Here is a 27,314-nt window from a genome sequence, read left to right on the forward strand (position 1 = left end):
AAAAATAAATAAAAAACACAAATCAAATACATTTTTCAAAAGCAAAAAAAAAAAAAAAAATCCCAGTCAGAACCTAAGATTTGTTTTAAAACCGCCATAGAATAGTCTAGTATATAATGAGTTAATGACATAGTATAATAAAATATAATAAATAATATAATATACTACAACCACAACAATGTCATTACTTTAACACTTTCATTATCAAAGTCCCAAATTCAAATAAGAAAAATAAAAGATTGAGTTAAATAGTTGAAAAGCAGAGCCCACTGGAAAAATACATAGATGACTACATAAAGAAGAAAAAAATTTTAACAGAAAATGGTATCATATATGCAGACGCCGAACGCTGTCCTAAGACTAATCCGAATGCGCCACATCACCTTTTTACTGTACCGCAGCTCAGTACCACTCAATACCGCGACATCCGGATGTAGAGCTGCGTCCAGCATCCGCACAGAATAATTTCTCTCCATATTGATCATTAGTGTTGGCTATAAGGAAACTTGCTCATTAAATTATACAAACAATGCTCTGTAACTTTATTTTTACAGCTGCAGAAGAGAACTCAATGTGAAGTGCAAAAGCTGAATAACCAAAAAAACAAAAAAATGAAGAGAATTCTGCTGTGGGGATGTGTATCATAGAAACCTGCTACCGTCTTAAACTCCACCCTCGCTCTGCAAGAGCATCACGAACGCGCAAAGCAACCTCAGCAGCATCATTGAGAGGAGGATAGCTCCAAAATTCTGATATCTAAGTCAGTCAAACACGATTGAGATGAAAAATAGTTGAGGAATACAAGAAATTACAAACTAAACACGTGAAATCATAATAGGAAGTTTAGATCATCTTTTATTAGGGGTGTGTCAATTTCGGATCACGGGTCAAGTTTGGGTCGAACTCTGAACTGACTCGACACTATTCGGGTCAACCCGAGACCCATTTTTGCATACAGGTCGGTTTTTCGGACCCGAACCTGACCTGCTTCGGGTTCGACAGCTGCACGTGTCGCGCATTTTGGGTTCAACAGAGGTCGGCAGCATTGCGGGCAGCCGGCATTCGACAGCGCCGACGCGCGGCAGACTCGACCACGACAGCGGGATTGTGGACAGACGCGACTGCTAGAGTAGCGCGACAGGCCGGCTAGGGCCGCCACGTGATGTGACGCTGCGTCACGCGCGGCAGCGGCTCGATGCACGTGTGCAGAGCTGGCAGAACGGGTCATTCCGAGTCAACTCGAACCCAACATGTTTTTTGAAATGGGTCGAAAACCATAACCCAAACCCGAAATTTTCAGGCCGAGTTCGGGTCTAGTCAAATATTGACACCCCTATCTTTTATAGAGAACCAGCAGAACATCAAACGGTCAATACATTGCTACTGAGACAGATAATTAGCAGAGTTATGATCAATCAAATGATAGATTTGATTAGCTGAATTAAGGCAAAATGCGCAAAACTTAGTTAAAGGGAACTTACATCCTCCAGTCCTGTAAATGACCTAGCCAGACCCTTCTCACGCAGCATCTTGTGGAAAGAAGAGAATTTCCAAGTGCAACGTTCTGCTCCAATCACATAAACAGGTTTCCTACAAGATCAATAACAGCAAAAAATGAGCATCGGTTGGCACCTAATGGACGCTGTCAATAGATTTCAGAGAGACCAAAATACCCTGTGCTACAAGCCTCGCTCAACATGCTTATAGAGTCAGCAGTTATGACAAAGGCATCGGCCCATGCCAGATGTCCCATATGTGGGTTGGACCCTGCCAAAGCCATAATTTTGAGAGGGAAATCAAAGGGCTTCATTTGGAATGACTTTCTTACTGCTTCTTAAAGTAGCTTCTTAGTAAAAAAAAAATTAATTTTTGTATTAGAAAACTGCTTTAAGAAGCAGTAAGAAAGCCATTCCAAATGAAACCTAAGTCAAATATGAACAGCTGCAAAAAAGGAGCATTGACATACCTTTTCCATCCCATACATAAACCTTGGGATCATCACCCAGTTCTCTCAATATAATGTCAGAAACCTACATATGAACAACAAGCATATTTAGATCAACTGGATTAGGCATAATAAAATAACTAAGAATTTTCAGTTCAAAGGGTGATGATACCTTTTGAGGAGTTCGCCTAGAGAAAGAAATTCTGACACTTCCACAGAAGGGCAAGAAATTGTGTAGCGAACCTGCTAATTGTATAGCCAGGTCTGCACCATATCGACAATGTCCTATAATACAATTTTCATAACATTTTTTAGTTGGCGAAATTTTCAGCATCTTTTAAATAAAATAGCATCATTCTATCAACATTTTAAAAGAAAAAGTGCCTTATCAGATTAGATCCTTCAATCAAGGCATGATAGTATGTTATGTTACAAGAGTCGAGCTTCATGATAGCTGGCCATGGAAAAAATCATTCTATCGGGATTTGATTTTATGTTAAATATAGTGCAGTTTTGTATTGATAAAACATCAGCCATTTGTATGATTTAGCCATTTAGGGTAATCTTATAGAAAGACTGCACTGCTATAAAGAAAGAGTTGACACCAAAAAGGTTTATTATCAATTCCATTAGTTGTAACGATTTGGGCCTCAAAGGGGTACAAACTTTACATCAGGATCCGATGGTCATCAATGCCAAAGAGGTTATTCAGCTCAATAGTTAATTTACAAATGAAGTACTTTAAATAAAAGTATGCTTCTTTATTCTACCATTATATCTTTATATAATTTAGGTAACTTTCAAGAAGCTCTTAGCCGCATAAGACTTAGGGCAATTAAGGAAACACCCCTTTGCATGAAGGCATGTCCAAAACATCAAGACAGATGATCCCAACTTTAGTAGAGGGTGTCCATCCAAAATTGAACTTCAAGGGGAATGTCAGAATTGATGTCCGAAGAAGTGGTCGTGGCTAAAAGGGATGGCGACAAAATCTTCTTTCAAAGACTCCCACAGACAAATGATGAATGAGGAAAAAACGAATGTTTATTTTCAAACCTCATAATGATCCGTTAGGGTCATATTTCAACATCTTCATACAATCTCTACAATACCAAATTCAACTTCAACTTCCTGATCAAAGTCACATGTCAATCCCTAAAGGGTCAGATCAATCCTACGATAAATTGATCTTCTCAATCCCAATTTAAGTTGTAAGCATCTATGCCATGACTTAGGCCTAGTTTGTTTGGGCATTCTTTGCCTTTTCCATTTAGAAATGGCAGAATATTTTTTTTGGTGTTGTTTGTTTGTGACACTTTTGCAAAAATGTTTTTTAGGGAATTTTATTTTTTTACTATTTTCAAAAGCTTTAGGGTAATTTACTTCTTCGTTTGAAAATTCCTTTTTCTCAAATAATAGTTTTAAAACTACCTTTTAAGAAAGGTGTGCAGGATAACCAAACGAAGCCTTAATAAGGATTCAATTAGTTCCTTAGTGGAACTAATTAATCCTCCCCCATAACAGACTATAGTCAACAAGTAAAATTCCAACCGTATGAACGGATGGTTATGAAATAGTATCAAGTTGGATTTCGTTTTCTAGATATAATCGAAACACCAATTCTAAAAGGATAGGATCAGTATTAGGGGCTGTTTGGCGCCAAGTAGGATTTAACTTTAGTGGGATTTAGTAAATCCTATAAATTTGGATTTAGTACATCCTGAGGGTGTTAGATTCTGAAAAACTATTTGGTATGTCATATGCTAAATCCTGAGAATCTGTTTGACAACATAATCCTGGTTCAAGGAGAATGATTCATTTACAAATTAAATTTAATGTGCTTAGAATTTAATTTATTTGTTAACTATGAGCTAGCTTAATTATTATTAATTATCAAATTAGAAGCTAGTTTAATTATTTTTAATTAGCAAATTAGAAGCTAGTTTAATTATTAATTATTTATTATACTACTAATTACTAAATCAAACCAATTGATTCAATTTAATTTAATCATTTGATTTATCCTAAATTGAGCCAAATTAAACTCTACTTAGTTTAATTAGTCCACCCGATGCAACCCTGGCTCAAATTGAGTCCAAAGAGGGTCCATTTAACACATCCAATTCAACCCACATCCAATAGAGCTTTTAATGCAATGCCTTGGCCTTCTAAGGCCTTTCCAAATCACGATTATCAAACCCAAAGGCAGAGAATGCAGAGGACAAGTAGTTGCCAAAGCCGTTAACCTACCCCTTGCTTTTTTCCTCGAGTGCCTGCTCGTACCATAACATTCGATGCCTTCAAGTGTAGGGAAATTGCATCCAAGCTATCACCTTGCAATTTCTTAGGGGCACGATCAAATTTTTCGATCTTGTCCTAGCTTGTATACCTGGATCGACGATGACGACGGTAGCTCGCTCGCTGTGTAAGTAGTCATCTTCGCCTCCTCCTTCAAGAGGGGAACTAGCTCGCTCACAAGGTCGTAAATCCCGTAGTCCATAAATCAGTAAATATGCTAAATGACATGATTTAGTAAACACAAAACTGTTTGGCATTTACTACGTGCTTGAAAACTATTTGGCATGATTTACCATAAATCCTGCTACAAATCCGATACCAAACAACCCCTTAGAAGGATTTTGTCCTCACTTCTATACCCTTATGCAACAACTTGACAAAGGACAAATTAGTCCTCGACAAACTCAGCTTTTCCTTTAGCTGTGCATGAAGAAAATGATTGCTATAAACAACATACCACAAAGAAATCTAATGATTTCAAATCATTTCCATATATATATATATATATATATATATATGAATAACTTGTATTTATTTTAATATTCGAAGATATGTTTTCAATTTATTGGTAATTATATTATGCAAAATTTCATGATATATCTCCTTTACAAATCATTGTTTTATGACATTCAATTTTCTAGACATTCTCCCATCAATTCTTCCTAATTCTCATGTAGTTTATCCATTGATATAAAGAGGGAATGCAATTTGCCACAAAAAAAGGCTCTTATGCATAATAATCGGCATAAAAGTGGTTAATGGCTCTTGGATCAACTTTGATATTCATTCAACTATAAGATGGCCATCAGTAATAATCTTTACCAAGGCTTACCATAGTACCATGCGCATCTTTGCCCTTATATTTTTGCTGGAACGACAATGAATTTCCCAGTAAAACCTTTTTCTTCTAATAATAGATCAGATTAGTTATCTCAATGGAGGTTTCACTTCTTAAGCTAATTCAGTAGCACTACTAGGGTATGACGTAGAAAAAAATTAATGATCATGGAAAACTAAGAAAAAGTAGTAACATCATAATTTTCTAATGGATTGTACAGTAGCCTCATGATGAGTACAGCATTAAGCACGGCAACAATATCAACTGGTTAATAATACTTATCTTAGTTATGCGGAGAGGTACTTACTATTAAATTATTATTATTACTTCTTGTGTGACACATTGAAGAATATAATTGTGAAGTACCTGATGAATTTATGTACTTAATGAATCTGTTCACACTCTATTTCCCAGAACCTAATATGAAGTACAATACTATCAATGCTAATGTCACAAGCTTCAGAAAGAAAAAAGGAAAGAATATGATTTAGACGTAGGAAAGGAAATTCAAAACTTAAACATGGCAGATAGTAACAATAGAATTCACAATAAGTCATAGAAGTTTAGGAGAATCTAAATACTTGTTATAGTGATAGCTTTCAGTTTTTGGATTAACATTGATATCTTTCTAGTAAATCTCCATACAATAAACGCAAATATGATCTAAGCTTCGGATTCGGCAAAACAAATTGCCAACATTCATATGGAGCAGTTGGGTAAAATTAAGTGCATGGAATATAACTGTTTAGCACCAGTCAATAGCTCCCTACTAAAATGAGAAACAGCTAACCAAACAAAAATTACTTGTTGGTCCTCCAATGTTAACCACAATCAAGGGTTTTGGTAAAGGTGCTAGCTCGTCATGCCATTCAGAAGCAGCAATTCTCAGCGCAGCAGAATCAGCCATGTGCAATGCACCCAATGTAAGAACCTTTAAGCAAAATAACAAACCATAAGAGATTGAGCACGAAAGATATTACTTAAATGATTAAAAATGCAAAGAAGTATTACAGTGCTCAGGTGGAGGAAGACAAACGAAGAAAGAAACATACCACATTCCGGCCAGGAGGTTCACGAGGAGTTATCCACCTCCGCAATAACCGAGGAATCTCTTGCTTTCCTTGAGGGGTCAGAGCATGATAATCATGTTGAGGGGTTACAACTAAGTCGAACCTATCCAAACGAGATCTAGGATGTTGTATCTAGGAAAAAGAACCAAATGATGAAAGAGTCAATGGCATGAAAGGAAAAAAAAAACAAACAATTGTCACATAAAAGAGAATAATGCATGAATAAATCACCAGATAATGCAAACATCACAAACATAATAACATGAAAAGATTGAAATGGAATGAGTGCTTACAAATTTAAATTAAATGGAACGACTGTATCAAAAATTCAGATTAAAATGGAATGACTGTGTTATAAATCAGAATTAAATGGAAATATTGTGTTAAAATTCATATACCTGAATTACGAAAACATTTTGGGGAGCCAATCGTTTTATTGAAGCAGCTATAGATGCAGTATCCCATCCAGAAGCAACAACTAAAAGGAGCCCTTCCCTGAAATAAAGTTCAGTTGTCTCTATCAGGGGCATAGATTCATAATGAATTTTGAGAATATTTTCAGAACTTGTAAAAGGTAACACAATTATGCTAATTGCAGAGGAAATTAATTTTATCCATATTATAAATAGAACAACTGAGCATTGTAACTCAAAGCCATGGCATAACCCCCAAAAAAGATTAAAAGTTATAACAGCATACCTAAGGAAACTTAATCACATTAACAGGTTTATGGAAGTGATTGCCTTTGAACAAATCTAGTCACAAGGTCACCAAAAAGAGTAAGTGAATTAGCCGACTTCAAATAGTACATCATCATCAATAATCTTATCCAAACAACTAGAGGTTGGCTTCATAAATCTTCATTTTTCATTCATTTTAATCCTATTCTAGCAGTCCATTTGAACAACTTCAATAAAAGTTACTTTAAGTCCACCAGTTTTCTTTCCAAAACATTTGAAACCAATTTTATTTAGTCGACCAATACAAAATTCTAGATAGATCCTCTGCAACAATAGATCAAACTACCTACAACCGTACAATTATGAAACTTATGATGCTCTCTCCTCTCCGTCGAAAGGAGCATACGAGAGAGCCCTCAAGCCTACTAGGCTCAAGCAACAACTAAACATCCCTCCCCAAACATCAAGCAAGGGGTCTAGAGGTAACCACCAAGCCTTATAATTTCTTTATATGCCAAGTGCATTTATGCACCTTTCAAACCAAAGAAAAATCTATTCCACAAGCTAAAAGCTTGATAGGATCTGATCCTTCATTCACAATCTATAATTAAAAATTGACACGATCCTTAAAATTATTCATAGATCCTACCTCACCCCGCTCACCCAATCAGATCCTCAACCCCAAACCCACACCCACACAAAACCACATCATGTGATGACTAAAAACTTTCACTACACTAGGAGAGTGATCTATCTTCAATAATCATTCCTCAATCATGAAGCAATGCATTATCCTGGTATCTTAAACAAGCAATACCATCACTAAAACAATCATCTTAGCTGACATTACAAAATCAATAATAACTTCACATGCTTATCAAGAATCACATGTTCCTAAAATAGAGAAAAATAAGCCGACAATCTTTTTATCAACAAAAGAATGAGAAGAAATAAGAAAAAAGTCATAATATCATCCAAAACAAGTTTTTAAAATTCAATTTTATTTTCAATTTTGGTCAAATCATTAAATTTTTAGATTAGATAGTTTCTAAATAAAAATATTGCATATTATATATTTATTACAAAAAAAAAAAGATAACTAATTAGTTCAAGTTACAAGAAATAAAATTTGCTAGAGCCATAGTAATAGAATTGTAGTAAAATTTTATTAGCTAATCATGAACTCTAATGATGTTTCATTCAAAATCTATGAATTTTGGCATTAAAAAGAGATGGCATCCAGAAATCAAGCCTACATATTTCCTTTTACATTATACCTTATCATACTTTTAGGACACTCAAGTGCCAATGGATCAAAGCCAAATTCATGGGACCACAACTTTCTACTTCCTCAACTTTTTGGCAAACTCCTTAACCTTGGAGAAAACCGAGAGGAAAATATTCAAAGTTGCACCCATGGGATTGCAACCTCAACACTCTTTGCCACATGTAAAGGAAAGGTCTTTAGAATGCTCAACACCCTACAGGACAAGTCCTGTACCTACAAAGGAGGAAAAAAAGAGAAAAAGAATGGACAATGGGTAATGAACCTTAAGAACAAGGGAGGCGAAGGGTAAAACAATAGCACAATTTGATCACAGCCAATCATAGATTTTAGAAAACCTATTTAGACAATGGATGCAAAAATAAAGGTTTGGTTCTAATTCAATATCAAAAACAAGCTTCATAGGAGGAAGAATAAGTCAAAGTGACATTCTCCAAGTATCAAATGCAAAAGCTTCACATCTATTGGTTCAAATCATGATATCGCTTCAAAACTCCAAGAGAAAATCCACGTTAATATTGTAAAGATTAGTGGTTGTAAGAAGACGAAGACTAAAACCCTAAACCAAAATGAATCAAAGCTTTTGAAGTGATCAGCCATAATATATATATATATATCCAAACAAGCTTCTAAAATCTTCATAAGGGCCTTTCATCAAATCCGTAGAATGAAGCACCAATCTTAAAGCATCAACCAAAATGTGGCATGTCAACTCAAATCACACCCCAACACTGATCTCAAATCCATCCTACATCCATCCACCGTCCATTACAAGTAAAATAAAAAAATCTCCTTCACCCTCACTCTTACAAATGCCCCATCCGAGGAACATAGGGGAACTTCTAACCCTCATTATCCCCCTCAAATGAAGGATGGACTCTACTTTGAGTCACCACTCATCATCCAGAAAGGAAAACTATTTTAAATTAGCAACAATTTTTATTCAATTTTAAGCTCAATCACTCAAGAAGCATCACAAAGACTTATCGAGAGAAAATTCTTAAGTTAGACTATTAAACAGTTTCTTTTTTTTAAATGTGTGCAGAGCATGATATCGAGCTCAAGATGACTCACTAACCCAAATTCTATTGGAATTAAAAGGTCGTTCTGGCATGCAACACTAGTGCTATTATATTAAATCAATTTGGGCATGGCAAATACCAAACAACCTCTACTATATCTAGATAACGAGGTTGCCCACAGAATAATTTTTTAAAAAGTACTCCTTATAAGGTAAATTAAGTCACTTTTCTACACATAATTGAAAAGACGTTTTCAAAAGGGCACTGCTCAACCATGAACAAAAAGTAAAAACAAATAGCAAATGCTCTCATAAGATGAAAAAAAAAGAATAGGCAATTACATACTTCTCAAAATTCTCACGGGCAATGGAGGCAATATGCTTTGCATCAGCTTCTAGAATTGATGACAAACCAATAATTCCGCCATTTCGAGCGGGAAATGGAGAAATTTTTTCCCCTTTTGACATCATAGCAAATCTAGAGTTTCCAAGCAACTGTTTGATGATGCCATCAATGATTTTGTGAAAGGATAAAGGAAGCCATCTTAACCAGTTGTTATACCCTCCTCTTGGTCTGATGGCATGCTGTGAAGCTCTCTCGAATTAAAATATTAAATTAACAATAACTTAAGAAACCAAATATATGAATAGTTTAATAGTAAAGAAAGAACATTAAAAATAAGACAATTTTACAATATCAGAAGTAGTTATGGCGTTTAACAACATTCTGCACAAGAAATGTTTTGTGACATAAGTCTGAGTTAACTGAAGAACATGTAACCATGTGACTTTCAATTGTAGTTGCCAAAAGGTTAAATCATAAATAGGACAACTATGAGACGACTTGAGTGCTTTTGGACGCAGATGGAGTAGGAAAAACCACCTTAAACATCAAACATGCACAACAGTTGAGAAGACGGGTGAAGCAAATAACTATGTAGGTGATAAATCAAAAGTTCTTTTTATAGTAGGACGGATTGTAGCTTCCGATTTAGGCAGGCCGTGTATTCTGCAGGAAAAAAAGGTATGAAAAATATGCAGGAAAGTCATAGGAAATGTTGTGGTGGCACTTGTTGATTAAAGTTCAGTATGGTTCTCTTGTCTATGATACTCATAGCGCTCATGATTGACAATTTTCACCACCTTCAATGCCTGCTAACTCTTCTAAATCCAATAACATATATCAGCAAAGAGGCCTTCATCATCTCCTTATGATGCCAATCCTAAATGCTTAAATCTAAAACATGTTCAACAAAGAAGGAAATTTCTTGATTCATATTACATAATTCCCTAAGAAAGCCATGCAGCGTCATAGATAAGAGATACTCCAAGGAAATAAGAAATTACATATATTGTGAGGCTATCAAAGTGCCCGAGCGCACGAATCAGACCAATGCTTTGGCTCTCAGCCCCGGCGAAACCGTTCCCAATCACGACTGCTCTTCTTATAACGTTAACCCCGCCTTCAAAGATTTCCGGCATCCCCACCGCTCCGGTGGGCGATTCCGGGAGCCTTATGGGCCTCATCACAGATATTAACGCCCAAAATTGCAAGATTGAGGTCTGAATTTTCGGGTTTCGCTTTCCTCAAATTAGGGTTCCTATCTCTGGCGCAAGAGAAATCGCAAGGGAGATGATTGAGGGGCTGTTTAGTAGCAGGATTTGAGCAGGATTTAACCAAAATAAATGACAAATTTACACCCTACAGAATCTTAAATTCGCTATTCGCTCACGAATTCCTCTTCCCCTTCGCACAAATCTGCGAACGCCGCCGATCCGGTCTACAAGGCTTCTCAAGCGACCTCCCGTCGCGACCATCCAGGGAATTTGACGGACAGGACTAGAAAAATCCAGACCTCAGTTTATTTTGTTATTTTTAGATTTTAATTATGATTATAAATAAAATATATTAATTTAATTTAATTAATTTTAATAATTATATTTAATTTGTTATATAAGTTATTAAATCTCAAAATAAAAAAAAAGTTTAACATATAATTTAACACATTTTTGGAATTTAACTTGCATAGAATTTAATAAATGAATTTATATGATTTATCAAATCTTAAAACAAGCAATTGCTAAAATTTTATTTTTTAATACATTTTTTCAACAGCTTCAAAAATATTATTTAAAAAATGATATCCAAAAGATAAAAAAATTGAAATTATAATAAAAAATTATCTTTCTAATATATTTTATTTTTTATTAATTAATTTTCAAACTATTCCAAAAGTGCTTCGAGCAAAACCAGAACGCTTAAATTGCCGCAAACAAAACCATATTATACAAATAAATTAACCCAAAAGTAAAACACCTGCTTCGACTTCAGAGTGGACGATTAGAGGAAGAAGACAATGGAGAAGGGAGACATGGTACGATGCCAGAGGATCGGCTGCGAAGCTATCTTCTCCGACGACCACAATCAGGATGGCTCTTGCAGATATCACGATTCCGTAAGAGTTTATTGTTCTCGAATCTGCTCCCACTTCTCTATTATTTTTCTCGTCCTTGGATTTCATTTTGAACTTAATAATATGGCAGCGATATGTTATGTCAGCTTCTGAGACTCCCTTTAGGGATTAAGAGTCTCTGAGTTGAACTATGAAATATGGTAATCTTTGCTTGTAGGTCAGAGATTAACTGGTGCAAAGAGAGCATTTATGATATATAACTAGGGTTATGATATATACCTAGGATTTATGATATATATCTAGGGTTATGATTTAAGACTAGGGTTTATGCTTGGTTAGTTTCTATTTGAGTGATCTAGTGCCGCAATTGTCGTTTTTTCCTCTTCCCCTGCTAATCATTTGTTAGTTGGAGGTTAACGGATGAATTATCAGGATTTTTCGTATTTGATCATGGGGGGTATTTCTTTTTATGAAACTATGAAAAGGTATTTATTCATTGGCATTACATACGCTAATGGTTGATAACGATGGTTCCTTGATAAAGAACAAAGAGATTTAGTTTATATGCTGCTTTGTTTATTCTTTGCGCTCATTTGGTTGCTTGATATGAACTCCACAAACCTCTTAAAATCTCCCATAAAAGCCATCATCATCATCATCATTAGCCTTCAACTATTGGGGTTGGTATTATTATAAATCATCATTTTCCATTCATTAATGTTCAGTGCACTGTGAGATGCTAAACTTGTTCTTCACAAGTCAGTTTAAATTTTATCAATGTAACATTAAGTTGACCACTCATCCTTTCTAATCCCTGGGCAATATTTTATCAACTTGTCTAATAGTTACATTTTTTTATATTTAATTGTTCACGTCTGAACTGTCTCAGTTTATTTTTCATCATATTATCTTCAATGCATGTCACTCTAAATTTTCCTTTAATATAATCAATATGTAATTTATCATTCATAGTTTTGTCATAGATCTATCTTAACATTCTTATTTTTGCCTCACTCAACTTAGATATCAATGAAGTATTTACAACCAACAATCTAATCCATGCAATATCATTGGCCTAGTCATTGTTTTATAAAATTACCATTAATCTTCTATGCTATCCTCTTATCACTCAAAACCGCTGAAGTATTTCTTCATTTTAACAATCCAACCTTAACTCTAGAATTTATAACCTCATTTATACATTTATTTTTCTATATAATTCATTCAAGTTACTTTGATCTTGAATATCTAGACATCCTCCTATCGTCTAGTAATGTTGAATATTCATTGCTAATGTCAAATGCTAATATTATGGATTATATACTCCGTATTTATTTTATTAATTTTATATCCTTTATCTGCAAAATATTTTCTCTATCATTTTAAATTTTCACTATTTCAATGATTGTTTTACTAATTAGAATTCTATCATATTTATGAAACATAAGCCAACATAACTCTCTTTGATTTCATGTTGATATTTTAAATAAATATATGATAAATGAAAACTCTTAGGTCACTCCACAACTACTTCTAAAACAACCTAGCGCTCCTTCATACAATGTTAAATAATGTGCATACTTCTTTTTATTTGAATCAAAATAATTTAATTTGCATGGTGCTCAATCATACCCCTTTTCAAGATCAATTAAAATCATATAATTATTATTTTTGTTATCTATACTCTATTAATTGTTTTAACAGAAAAATTGCCTTCATAGTAGATATTTCTACCACATAATTAGTTCATTCATGGAAATTGATGCAATTTTTCTATGCCCATATTCTACTACCCTCTTCATAACTTCATTGTAAAACTTATAAGTTTGAATCCTTTATAGATAGTATAATTTTAAAAATCTTATTTCTTCTAAAATATTGCTATAAAAATACATCTCCAATCATTTATTATTCTTTTAGTCTTTAAAGTTGTATTGAAATAATTTTTTAACCAAGTCAATGGATATACCCCCATAACTCTCCAAATCTCAATATATATCTCATTTAAGCTTGTGCCCTTATTTTTATGTGTATTTTTGCAGAGTTAAAGCACTTTATTTTTTTTTTTTTGGACAATTTATAATTGACTTCATTATATATATATATATATTTTTTGTTATGCTCTTACAATATAATTTATTCCTTAAAGTTTTCATTTATTAATTTATCAGAGTAACTTTTTTGCCTTTCATTATTGTGTTCATCTTTAACCAATATTCTATTATCTTTACTTTTAATTCTGCTAATTTGATCAAAATTTCTAGATATCTTTTCTCTTACCTCATCTATTTTCTATGTACCCTTTTCTTCTTCCTTAGTGCCAAAACTATTATATAAATTATGCAAAGCTATAGCTTTTGCTTTATTCACTGCCCTCTTTGCATGGCTTCTAAATTTTTTTGTAATCATTAAATGTCTCAGTAGTGTTCAATTTTTATCACCTTTTAAAAGCTTACTTTATCTTAATAATCTTTTGTACCTCCTTCGTCAAGTCTTCTTACCAATATATGATATATTTATTGAATATCTTAAATTTTCTTCAACAACTCTCTTAATGAAAATAGTGATTTATCCTACATTAGGTTTGAATCAACTAAATAATTCCAGTTTGCCCCTATTAGCAATCTATTTTGAATGAGTAGCAAAGATTTTTTTTTAATAAGTTATTGGGTGGCTAAGAGGTTAGAGATGGGAAGTTATTTAGCAAGTGTTAAAAAGAGATTTGGGAATGAAAGGAATGAGCAGCATGTGAACCTGTGAGGTTTGAGAAAGGAAGTTATTTAGCAAGTGTTAAAAAGAGGTTTGAGATGGGAAGTTATTTAGCAAGTGTTAAAAAGAGATTTGGGAATGAAAGGAATAAGTAGTATGTGAACCAGTAAGGTTTAAGATGGGGCCTACTTTGATGTTTGAGATAAGAAGTTATTTAGCAAGTGTTAGGGGAATAAAAGAGATTTGGGAATGAAAGGATCAAGCAACGCATGAACCAGGCAAGTAAAGATTTAAATAAAATGGAAAACAACTCAACAAAATCTCAACAAATATAGGTTCTCAATTCAATAGCATTGTAAATTCATCTAAATAAAATAAATTACATAACAACCACAAGACTAAATAACCTTTAAATCCTATATAAACCAAAACAAATATAATCAATCAATTTAAAAATATTATAAGCCAAAAATATTATTTAACCTAGTCAAACACAACTAATTAGTTTTTCCTTTGTTTATTTTATAAGGTTAAACGGTCTTGGGAAACCTAATGTGTTGTGCTACAATTCTTACGCTCATAAGTTTCTGAAATTGATGTATGCTATTCACAAAGATATTTGTCTCGAAGAACTGCATCAAGGAAATGCAACTTAACAATAATATCTCTTGTTCTTGTTGTTAATTTTTCTTTGTATCCCTTTCATTGTTCCAACTTCACCATGTTTTGATAATAGACTTGTGTGAATCTACCTTTTGAAAAGTTTGATTATTCACTTATCCCTCCACTTTATCCCAAGGTCCACATGCAAATCTATTGGTCTAGGTAACCATGTGCTGTTGTAATTAATTTGAATTTATTCTCAATGCTTTAGTTGGGGAATAAGAAAAAGCTCTTACCCCTGTCCATGAGCGTGTGTGATGTAGGACGTCTTAATTTCTAGGGTTTGTTTATCTAAATTTAGGATGGGAGGCAGAAAGAAACACCCAAAAATCATAATTCCTGGATTGTCAACTTTCAATTTTAGCAAAGATTAGTCACTTTTGAAGAAAAGTTAGCTGACGCATTTCATTCTAAACAATAAATTAACAATCTTAAAATCACAAAAAAAAAGAGAATGAAAATAAAATTTCGCAATAGTTAGGGTTCACACCACAAAAGGGAACCCAACTGTCAAACTAAACGGATTTTCAATCATACACACCAATTGCTAAAAGCAAATTAGTAGAAAGAATGATGATAGAAATTACCAAATTGGAGATCCAGGCCTCAACTATAGTCTTCAGAAGGGAGGCTTGAATCATGAATGACTAGTATAGACAATTCTACATCAATTTGCCCAACTTGGAGAAATTTGGGTATGGTGAATTAAGTATTATTTTTTTATGCAAGTCTACTAAAGGTTGTTGGATTTATTGCAATGTAATCAATGAATAATCACAAATAAATCAGTCATCCCAAGGCACAAAATACCAGTAATATTCTAAATAAGTATTGTGCACAATCTAAGCAAAGAAAATAACTTTGAAACAAGAGGAGTAAATCTATCTGGTAAGACTTCGGATGTGAATTTGTTAGGATGAGGGAAAAAGTGATAAATTTACGGCATTGGTACCACGTTCATGAAATAAAATCAAATTAGATACATTGAAATTTGAGATAATGTCAGAGCTTTCTGAAATTCCCATTAATAAGTATTTATCTCAATTTGTTGTATGATTTAATATGGTTATCTTTCCTGCAATTAAATATTTAAATGTTTTGACAAAAACTATTTTTGAATTTAGACACATCATTATTTTTTTCACTTAGTTTGAATTCAGCCTATATCACCTTTCACATAAACAATAGATTTATACTTGCCATGAACAGCAATTAATTTTCTGTGAATTTCTTCTTGCTGATTAGATAAATTATGTAAATCATGATATGTTGAAAATAATGAAAGTGCTAAAATGATCGTATGTGTATGAATGGATACTAATAAGTATTTATAACCTAATCCCTAAGATGATAAAGAAAATTGATAACAATCAATTCACACAATATGATATGCCTATAGGGACGAATAACCAATTAAAAAATATCAATTTTAATGACGTACATATTAGTGTTGATGATTTATTCACCTTTAGATTTGTCCAGATAAATGAAATTTTAAAGTTCAAGTTTTTTATTAAGGCACTCCCTATTAACAAGTTTGTTGAAATAGTCACATAATTTCACTTTCTCCATAGGTCTATTTATAAACTTGTTTGTCAAGAAACTACAACATCAACAACAAGACTTTATCCCACTATGTGGGGTCGGCTACATAAATTCTTTTTTTCTCCTTTGTGTCCTATTAAGAGTCAAATTCTCATCTAAATCTAATAAAGAAATGTCATTTCTAATATTTTCTAACCAAGTCTTTTTAGGTCTACCTCTATTTTTTTAACATAAGTCAAATCTAATACATATACTTTCCTAACCGGGTCAACGGAAGGCCGTCGTTTTATGTTACCAAACCATCTAAGGCGATTCTCTATATTCTTATCTTCCACTAGAGCTACTCCAACATCTTCACATATATGCTCATTTTGTATCCTCTCTCTATGACTAAAGTGATAGGAAATACTTGATTTCAAGTAATTTCTAACCAAACCGGAAGCGAAACAGCAAAAACTCTGCTGTTTATAGAAGAGGACAGCAGGTTTTTACAGGAAAACAGCAGAAATTCGAGAGAAAACGGAGAGAAAACTCAAGCAAAGGCTTGTATTCCACAAGTCGATGAATAAAATAGCAAGATACAATTGATCCTCAATTTGAGAGGAGGATCAATCTCTCTCAAATCTCTAGACGCCGCTAGAGCCCAAAGAAAACCTAAATCTAAGAGATCTCAAATTTCAGCCAAATTCAAGCCTTGGGTGCTAGAAGAGTGGTCGTCGTCCTGTAAGAGCCTCCTGAGCAGTTTCCTCGAGCCCCTCTTTCTTCTTTCTTCTGATCTTCTACTAACTGTGCCAGCTCCATAGCCTTTCCCAGATTCCTCGGCTCCAGTACCCTGACTGCTTTTCGGATCTCTGGTTTCAGCCCCTTCATGAAGTTCCCTTCTAAGGCTGACTCTGAAATGTGATCCAATCTGCTAGCCAAGTACTCAAACCGATCTCGATAGTCTGCCACAGTCCCTTCTTGAGTCAAGGCAAAGAATTGCTCATAGAAGTCTCCTCCCCCATCGGTTCGAAAACGCTCTAATAAGCAATCCTTGAACTCTTTCTAGCTTCGGATGGGCTCCCTCCTGTCACGCCACTGATACCATGCCAAAGCTTTCCCTTCCAGACACAGACCCGCCGCTGTCAATTTTTCATCCTCTGTCAACCCGTTGACAGCGAAGTAACGCTCCACTTTGTAGATCCAACCATGGCCATCTTCGCCCTCAAAGACGGGCATTTTCAGCTTCCTCACCCGTGGGTTTCCTCTGTTTCCCCGATACCCTCCATAACCTCCCATTCCTCGAAGGGGAAGAGTCCCCCAAGTGTCCCAATCATCCCTCCGACGATTATATTCGAATCCCTCTTCATACTCACCTCTTCTTCCTTCGAAATCATCACCTCGACGCTGAATTCCTTCAGATTGAGCACCTCAACGATGACGTTCATCCCTTCTTCCTTCAAAAACAGCCCCTCGACGCTAAATCCTTTAGAATTCAGCACCTCGGCGATGAATTTCTTCCCTTCCCCCTTCAAATTCAGCGCCTCGACACTGGATTCTTTCAAATTCAGCACCTCGGCCATTGAATTCTTCCCTCATTCCGACCAAATCAGCCTCCTGTTGGTTGTATCCCCTACTCATCTCCTCTCTAGAAAGTGGTTCTAGAGGGGGCATGTCGTTTTCCTCCTCCAGGATCTCCACCTCCGAATTTCTCCTCCCCCTCAAGGGGTTCGGATTTCCTCCCATGTCATGGCCGTCAGTAGTCTCCCTTACTTCCGATGTCGCCGGATTGGTCTTCATTTCAAGTAATTTCTTCATCATTTCTTCCAACACGGTGAACTTCCCCTCCAACCTTTCATTGTTGGATGTGATTTGATTTTGGAAATAAAAAAAATCTTCCCTCCAAATCGGATTTCAATTGTCCGATTTCGCCTTCCAAGACTTCCACCTTCTTCCCAGCCATCGTTCTTCCCAAGAATCTCAAGGATCTTATTCCGGGAACGAAGGAACTGCTGAAATTTTCAGGATTTCAGCCGCCAACGGTCCCAAAAACGACACTCTGATACCAATTTGATAGGAAATACTTGATTTCAAGTAATTCCTAACCTAACCGGAAGCGAAACAGCAGAAAATCTGCTGTTTATAGTAGAGGACAGCAGGTTTTTACAAGAAAACAGCAGGAATTCGAGAGAAAACGGAGAGAAAACTCAAGCAAAGGCTTGTATTCCACTAGTCGATGAATAAAATAGCAAGATAAAATTGATCCTCAATTCGAGAGGAGGATCGATCTCTCCCAAATCTCTAGACGCCGCTAGAGCCCAAAGAAAACCTAAATCTAAGAGATCTCAAATTTCAGCCAAATTCAAGATGATCAAACCCTCGGAAAATCAACTATTTCATCAATACAAATCAAAAGGAAATCCCTAAACAGTCCCTACATTCAAATTTTCCTCTCAAAACCCTCAAAAAAGCTTCCTAAAATGCTCCTCATGAGCGGTCGGCCCGCCCAATCTCCGCAGGAGGCAAATCAAAATGCTCCTCATGAGCGGTCGGCTGGACCGGTCTAACATAAAGCCACTCATCCACCTGAGCATCTTCATTTTTGCAACACTTAACTTAGTATTATGCTTCTCTTTTAATGGCCAATAGTCTGCACCATAAAGCATCGTAGTTCTCACTATCATCTTATAGAATTTTTCCTTAAGTTTTAAAGGGACTTTTTTATCACACAATAAGTCCGGTGCATTCCTCCAACTCAATTATCCAACTTGAATTCTACTAATAATATCCCCATCTATTTCACCATCACTCTGAACAGTAGACCTAAGATATCTAAAATGTGTACTCTTATTAATGACTTGCTTGCCCAAAGTTATAATCCCCCCACCAGATCTATTATTACTAAAATTTCGCTCCATATATTCAATTTTAAATCTACTAAAATGAAAGCTTTAGATTCAATTTCTATTGGAAGCCCATGTTCTTATTCGGGGGTTTCTATAAGTTCTTACTCAAATTTAATAGTAGATTTAATTTCACGTAAAAATGGAGATTCATATTTGAATTGCAATTTAGGTTTAGATATTATTATATATTCTATTTCAATTTTAGGTTCAATTTTGAATGATGATTATAATTCATAATTGATCTCATGCTCAAATATAATCACAATTCTCGCTGACATTCAATTCTAGGCTCAAATTTTGGCTTTTGTGCGAGTATAAGTTTAGATTCGTAGTTATATTCTAAAGTCGGTGCATATTCAAATTCAACAACATCGGATATGACCTTATATTGTAATTGTAAGTTATCTTTTCTGTTTAATATATTCTCGAAAGAATGTTTTTTTCCATAGTTTCTTTCGTTGGATCAAATTTGACCACATTTGATTTTTTTTTGTCGTTTTATGCTTGGCAAGATGAGAGAAGAGTATAAGGATATCTCCATATGAATGTTAAGTTGATTTATTTCATGCTCATTTGCTCTTGTTTTGCTTGAAATTCGTTTAATTGATTTTGAAAGGTAATCAAAATCTGTTGCCTTTGGTGATCTGTTTACTGGCTTTGATGTTGTGCTATTCATATTCATTTTGACACCATTTTTTTTAGAAGAAGGTCATGATATCTCGTTGGTGATTCTAATTTTAAATGTGGCAGTCTTAATAAAATTATAAAATGCCTTAACAATCTAATTAATGCCTTAAATAGATTTTGGTGAATTATAGTTTAGTTCAATGGTAATCTTTTTTTTTAGACCTTTAATAAAACATATAAACATTTAATTGTTATAAAATAATCTATAGACAAATGATTTTTAGTTGCATGACTCATAAAACTATCATAATATGTATGCACAATTGCACATCATATTCATCTTTCTTACAATGCTTAAATTGCTCATCCAATGTCTTTGTACTCAACAAATGAGAAATATGATTCCTTTAGCTTTTTTTTAAGGCCAGTCTACGTAGGTTTTAGTTCACTTGCAATGCTTTGCCATAACGATTGAGTGTTACCAACTAATTTATATTTAGCACATTCAAGTATTTTAAAATCAAATAGATGTGTATATTTAAAGTCATATTCCAAATTATTTATCCATTTAGAAAATTCCTCTTGGTTATACTTCCCATTAAATGTAGGTATGCAATGTTACTATTCTTGATAGTTATGACGTGTTGGTTTAGAACTATAATTTGTCCGATTATATACACACGCACACACAAACATGGATGCCTCCCTGCCCCGTCCCAACAATTATTATGTCCTAATTTTAAGTAATATAATAATTTAAACACGTTCTGACCCAAATTGGTATATTTCTTAGGGTTCAGCTTTATTAATGCAAATTTGGTATGATATGCACAATAAACAAATGAAAGGCCACAATTTACATATTATGAGCTTTCAATTTTAACAAAGCTTTGTTCCCTTTGATTAAAATTAACAAAAATGCTTATTTTATTCCAAACATGATAGTGTTGTGTGGATATGTGAACGTTGCTATGACATTTGGAGATCATGGCGAGAGTTTGAGCAGAGAGGGGTGCCCAAGACGACGATGCCACAGATCCGGAACTTGTTGGATGGAGAGGAGAGCAAATTGGGCTGCGTCAGGGGCCGGTTGTTGATTGAAGTTGAAGGGGTACAGCCCGTTAATAGATGGACCCATGAGAAGAAGGTGGTGGGTCTTCCGATCCTTTATTTCATGGCCATGAGGGGAAAAGGTAATCACGCAGTTATTATCGGAAGTTAGTTTGTGCACGGATAATAGATTAAAAGATAGATTAGGAACAAGATTGAGGTTCGATAGTTTAAGGCTACATGTGGGTGTAGGAAGAAGCCCTTTACCCGTGTTGTGGATCGGAAGTTGCTGACCGTTCCCAAGAACGACTTGACTGGATCCATTGTAGGTTTGGGATTGTTGTAAATGGCTAGGATTTGAGGTTAGGTGGGTAGAAGCACCGCTGTCAAGAAACCATTCCGACAAGTTGGATTGGGACGGTGAGGTGAATAGAGCAGCCGTGGGTTTGGTGTTGTATTGGTCGTCATGACGATGCCAACACTTGATGGCCGAGTGACGGAATTTGCCACATATTTGGCAAGTAATGGGTGGTCGGTTTGTTTTGCCTCCACGGTTTGTGTTTGCATTGTTTGGTGTTCGGCCATTGGTTCGACCATTGGTTTGTCTTATACCATGTAGAAAAAGGGAGAGAGACTTTCGGAAAAGCCAGAGAGAAGCAGGAAAGAAACTAGAGAATACTTCATTGATTTGTCTATTGGTTACAGACATATAAATAGACTAGTGAATAAAGAATGTATAGTTTGCAGCTAATGGTACAACAAGAAGCTAATCTATGGATGCCACGTGTAAAGATGGCTAACAGTTTACTCTCTTTGTTATTATTTTTTATGTTAATCTTCTTCCTTTTTAGCAGTTTCTGGTAGATCCTTTCGCATAAAAAGATGGGATTTTCCTATCACATCTATGACACTATGATGCCCCAAATTCTGTTGACAGGCATATCAATCTATAGAAATGTAAATAGAAACTAGAATCAATTGATCTAATTAACTAAGAATCAAACACAAACATTGTGTTTCCAAAAATGATTCTAGATTTCACATTATTTTTTGCAGCACAATTCATGTTGTTTCCCTTCCCCTTAGAGCACATTATTGTGATTGTCAAGAAATTTTGTCCATAGATGTGTTTGTACAAACCATACTGTATGATAATGTATTGCATGAACGCAGCAAATTTTTCTAACTTATGCTGCTTTGGTATTTGCAAGTTGATAAATGTACTTTTGGTCTTTATCTGTTCCTGACTAATCTCAATTTTCTTTATTCTTTGCAACTTGGTGCTGATGCTTTCGAAATCATTGTCATCATTCTCTGCTAGGGGGTAAGTCAAACTTTTCTAGTTACAACGTTCTTTGACAAACTGCATATGAAAACTTAACTATATTTGCATGAAGTATATATATATATATATATATATTTCAGATAGATCCAACTTGCATGCCAATTCTAACTGCAATATTTGTATTTCAGCCAATATTTCATGATGGTATGAAGGAATGGAGCTGCTGCAAGCAAAGAAGTCATGATTTCAGTTTATTTTTAGCAATTCCCGGGTAAATGAATCTTCTGAATAGGCTCAAAATACTAATTTGCCTATTGGAAGCATTTTTCTTCCAGATAGAGCTATTCAATGCCCACATTATCCAAATGTGCTTTTTGCCAAATGTTGCTCATCTGTGAATGCCATTTTCTTCGCTGTCCTACAATGCTTTCATGTTGAATTCCAGAAATTCATTGTCAGCATGTTTCATTCTTGTAATAGAATAATTTTACATTAAACCCAAAAAGTAACTTCCTATATATATATATATATATTTTAATTTTTTAGGCAACCTTTTGGTCAAAGCGGATATTTTAACCTGGTTTTAAATTATCCTCCATAGTCACCATACTCACTAATCTAATCCAGCATCCCCCATCTTACCTCGCACCCTCCCTCTCTTATCCTGAACCCTCATAAAAAAATGTAAAATAAAGAATTATTTCAGTAGAGAAGAAGTGTTTGCCGTGAATCATTATTTCTGGAAAAATGAACTCATTCGAGTATTATCAGTCTATTTAAATCCTACAAGGTGAAGTATTTTTTCTTGGTAAGCTATAATATATCATCACTTAATAATAATGGTGTCAATGTAAAATGAACGTAAAATGAATGGTCCACAATGTTTTATGGCTATATGCTTTGGTAAGTGTTATGGTGTTATACTATCAAATAGAAGGATTTAACTAGTTATAGTGTTATACTTCTGAGATTTCATAATATCTATCCCCCTGGTATAACAGATTGCTTAAACAAAACACTTGCTGGTCAAAATTTAGCACCAAATGTATCTACACATTAATTGTTTGTAGAGACAAGATTAAACTGAACATCTCATTTCTTTTCATAGATAGTGGATGAATATGTTATATATGTTTAAGCTTAGAGAAGTGTTAATGTGAGATGGTTCTGAGGTCTATATTGTTATTTATTTCCCTTGATTCAAATTGGGCAATAAATGATTAATATTTTTGCTCATTGATAGATTAGAATATTAGATATTTGGAGAGTTGTCTGCGGGATCTTTTGCCATATCCTGTTATTCATGTTGAAATTCATTTCGAACATCTTTGTTGGATACAATCTTCTACCTCAGTTTATCTTTTGTGAAGTTGTAAGACAGGCAAACATACTACAGAGAAACCAATAACCAAGGCTGTCCCTACAACTACTCAGAAAGCAACCCCAACGCCTGTTCAAAACAAAAGGACTGACGATGCTACTGCTTGTTCAAGGTGCCGCCAAGGTTTCTTTTGCTCAGATCACGGTAATAAGCTTCTTTCTGAAATCAAATAATGCTGAAGCTGTTCAGTCCTTTTGATTTTGTGCTTGTTTGGTAAAAATATTTGTAGAATTGTAGTTAAAGAAATAATTTTTTTAAAGTTGTAATATTCTAACAAGGGCCTGTTTGAGGTAATTTTTGCATAGCTTTGCTTTCTAAAAAGCTGCCTTAATTCTATTTGGCTACATCTTATTGTTGCTTTTAAAAATTTCTATAATGAAAAATTACATTTTACACAAAGATCTATTGGAATTGATAATAGTTAAACAAAATCGTTGCTTGAATTTTTCAAGATAGGAAACAATTATAACACCCTTAGCAACTTTCAAGAAATATATATTTCTCTTAACAGCTGTACAACTACTTATAAAGACAGATGTAGCCACCTCTAATGGATTATAAATCTGATTATAAAAAAGCGTATTATCATCTCAAAAATTAAAAAAAATAAAAGCAAGAAAGCAAAGTTGTGAAAAAAAAGTCTCAAATGGGAGAGATTATTCTGTGCAAGGACCGATCGGCGAGAATCATCCGGATTTGTTGCGCTTTTGCAAATACTCAGCAAATATGCAATTATGAATGCACTTTTGTGGAGTATTTGTTGCCCTTTTACAAAAGGGGCAGCAAAAGCGTAGCAAATATCCTACTAATTGAATATTTGTTGCGTTTTTGTTCTTTTTGTAAAAGCACAACAAATACTCGGTAAATGTGCATTCATAATTGCATATTTGCTGCCCTTTTGCTGAATATTTGCAAAAGCGTAGCAAAAGGTAAGTAAAAGCGCAGCAAATCTGACAGTTCTCGCTGTCCGATCTCCGCACAAAATAATTTCTTCTCAAACGTACCCTCAGCCTCTGATTTATTCTCTAAACACCCGCTTGTGGCATTTCAGGCTCAAAACCAGAGATTTCAAAACCGACTGTACCAGCCGCTGTGAAGGATGAATCAGCGAAGATCACTCCAGCTCCGGTCAAAAAAATAGTGGATATAAATGATTTACAGACCTGCAGAAACAAAGGATGCGGAAAATCCTTCAAAGAGAAAGACAACCATGAAAATGCATGCGAGTATCATCCAGGTCCTCCAGTCTTCCATGATAGAATGAGAGGGGTAAACTTTCTTCCACTTCAATCTATCTTCTCCATAAATACTCTTCCTCACTGAAGCCACTTTTCATCTCTTCTTTCTCCAGTGGAAATGCTGTGACATCTTTGTGAAGGATTTTGATGAGTTCATGGAAATCCCCCCTTGCACAAAGGGATGGCACAATGCAAATGCATAGCTGTACTGAAACTGTGAGAAGCAAAATTGCTTTCATATGCTAGACTGGAGATTTTTTCTTGAAACTGATGAGGTATTTTTGTTTGAGTGAGCTTTAACTTCTTATGAACTTGCTTTCATATGTTCTGCATCCTCTCATAATTTATTGCATATGATTTTAGAGGTTATTTGCTTGCAAGTATTTAAGTATATTTTTTTCCTATAATGTGTAAAATAAATGCAGCGGATCTTAGTTTTTTTAGGATTTTTAGGTTGGCTGTAGAATAAAAGTTGGTAAATACTTTTTTTTTGTGTTTGGTTGCAAGTGCTGAGGATCTGTGTTTATTAATGCTGTGGTTGTCAAATGTTGCCTGAAGTGGAGGAGAAATTATTTTCTGCGGTCACCTGACGATTCAAAAGTGAATCAGGATGCTCCACATCACTCAGTGCATAGCGGTAAACAGCATCGGTGCTCAGCAAAAAATGATGTGACACATTTTGATTCGCCTCTGGATGCCGCCCGGTGACCGCACAGAATAATTTCTCGAAACAGGGGCATCTAACAAGGGACTGCTTTCTTTCTAAAGCAGTTTTTTAGTAAAAAAATTATTGAATTAAAAATTTTTATATCAATTTTCTTTAGAAAATAATAAAGAATTTGCCCCCCACGAAGCCTTAGTTAAATTAGAACCCTTTGACATCAGTGTTTCTTTTCCAATACAATGCAAGGATCACTCTTGAAACTCTTAATGAAGCCTAGGTTTTTAGTAAAATAAATAATTTTATTATGAAAAAAATTTGCAAACATAACACTCGAAATTATATGATTTTTATGTTTAATATTTTAATTTTATTATTTATATATATGATATTCAAATTTTCAAATAACAAAAAAATTAACACTATAATAGAATCAGCACGTCACCATTAAAGAGGGTAGAGGAGAAGATGAGATATATAGGGTTCCCTTTGTTTGTACTATTGCTGAGGTGGGCACCGTGGGGTGATGCATATCCATGCAATGGGAAGGTCATTAGATGTATAATTTGTTGGTTAAAGAAGTTTAACAAAAAATATCTTAAAAATATAGTCTAATAATATATAAAATATATAATCACAAAATTTTCCATTATTTTTATTTTTTACATGATTTTAAAATTCGGATTGAACCGGCCAGATTGGTTCAATTGTGAACCGGTGTTATCATCACGAAAATTGTTTCTATATTAAATAGGAATGAAGTGTACTAATAATAAACATCTATTTAATTATATATATATAAGTGGCAGACAAACCTTTCTTTCTATGCTTTTGGAGCTTTGCAAAAAAGTGAGAATATTCTCTTTATGATTGATGGTGGATTTGAAAGTTGCTTAATTGTGATGAGTGACAAATAATGATGCTTGTTGATTGTAATTAATCATTAGTCCTCTATTTTAATCCATAATATCTGTTTTTTGGTATTTAATATTTTAATTTTATGCTTCCATGTTTGGGAGGCTTTGAATGAATTTGGGTATGCAGCTCACTTCGATCTATTGGTTAGTTGGGAGTTTTGATTATCAGTACTGGTGAAACCAGTCTCCCTGTTAAGGATGGAAAAAATAGAATTATAAAATGTATAATCTTTTATAGATAATTAAAAATGATTTTTTTTTTTAGAATTTGGACAATTGCATTTATTAAAGGCGATCAAAATAGTTAAAATATGTATTTTTTTTCTAAGAAGAAAAGATTTATGTTAGGATGCCAAATATTTGTAATACTTATCCACATTTTCTATCAAATTAAGGTGTTAGAAAAGCTTAGCTATTAGAAAACTTATTGTTTCCATATAGAAATTATTCCATCAAATTCATGTGCCAATAAAGCTTATTTGTTAGGGCACACAAATGCGTCATTAAGCCTATACCAACAACCACATAAGCGACACCTTTACCGCTTATAGTGCGTAATTCATTGTTTACGTGATAAATTTAATGAACATTATCTAGTTGTAAATCATCTTAGAAAATATGGCTCTTTTATTCATGCAATATAATTATATTTTAATTTGATAATTTAGTTACACCGCTACTACATTATTACTATTGTCATTAATCAATAAAATAATAGTTGCCAAAAGTTGTCCCAAACGAAGCAGTTATATTCTTAATGCTTATTTAAGCAACTTTCTGACATAAAAATTTTTGAAAGCAG

The 27,314-nt window shown here is 34.3% G+C and overlaps 2 protein-coding genes across 5 annotated transcripts; one reads left to right on the forward strand and one right to left on the reverse strand.

The window, feature by feature from the left end:
- Positions 1–162: 162 nt before the first annotated feature.
- On the reverse strand, positions 163–10,985 carry LOC110102705 (mitochondrial fission protein ELM1). Of its 4 annotated transcripts, none has more exons than XM_028692840.1 (11): positions 10,485–10,985; positions 9,484–9,722; positions 6,550–6,646; positions 6,134–6,283; positions 5,886–6,012; positions 2,118–2,230; positions 1,967–2,030; positions 1,674–1,767; positions 1,482–1,590; positions 652–749; positions 163–554 (listed from the first exon to the last, which is right to left on the reverse strand). In XM_028692840.1, exons 1-10 carry the CDS (start codon positions 10,662–10,664, stop codon positions 663–665), a joined length of 1,260 nt encoding a protein of 419 aa, XP_028548673.1. In that variant the 5' UTR covers positions 10,665–10,985; the 3' UTR covers positions 163–554; positions 652–662. The 4 variants fall into 4 exon arrangements, with proteins under 4 accessions (XP_028548673.1, XP_020686810.1, XP_020686809.1 ...); XM_020831151.2 differs by having other exon boundaries at positions 652–756; XM_020831150.2 differs by having other exon boundaries at positions 163–756; positions 10,485–10,744; positions 10,844–10,984.
- A 440-nt stretch (positions 10,986–11,425) lies between these two features.
- Positions 11,426–25,317, forward strand: LOC110102701 (cysteine and histidine-rich domain-containing protein RAR1). Its single transcript, XM_020831141.2, has 6 exons — positions 11,426–11,593; positions 22,352–22,354; positions 22,504–22,586; positions 23,686–23,840; positions 24,748–24,965; positions 25,048–25,317. Exons 1-6 carry the CDS (start codon positions 11,495–11,497, stop codon positions 25,135–25,137), a joined length of 648 nt encoding a protein of 215 aa, XP_020686800.1. The 5' UTR covers positions 11,426–11,494; the 3' UTR covers positions 25,138–25,317.
- Positions 25,318–27,314: the final 1,997 nt, after the last annotated feature.

This window comes from Dendrobium catenatum, unplaced genomic scaffold (genome assembly GCF_001605985.2).
Source record: "Dendrobium catenatum unplaced genomic scaffold, ASM160598v2 fragScaff_scaffold_158, whole genome shotgun sequence".
In the NCBI taxonomy this organism is placed as follows: Eukaryota; Viridiplantae; Streptophyta; class Magnoliopsida; order Asparagales; family Orchidaceae; genus Dendrobium; species Dendrobium catenatum.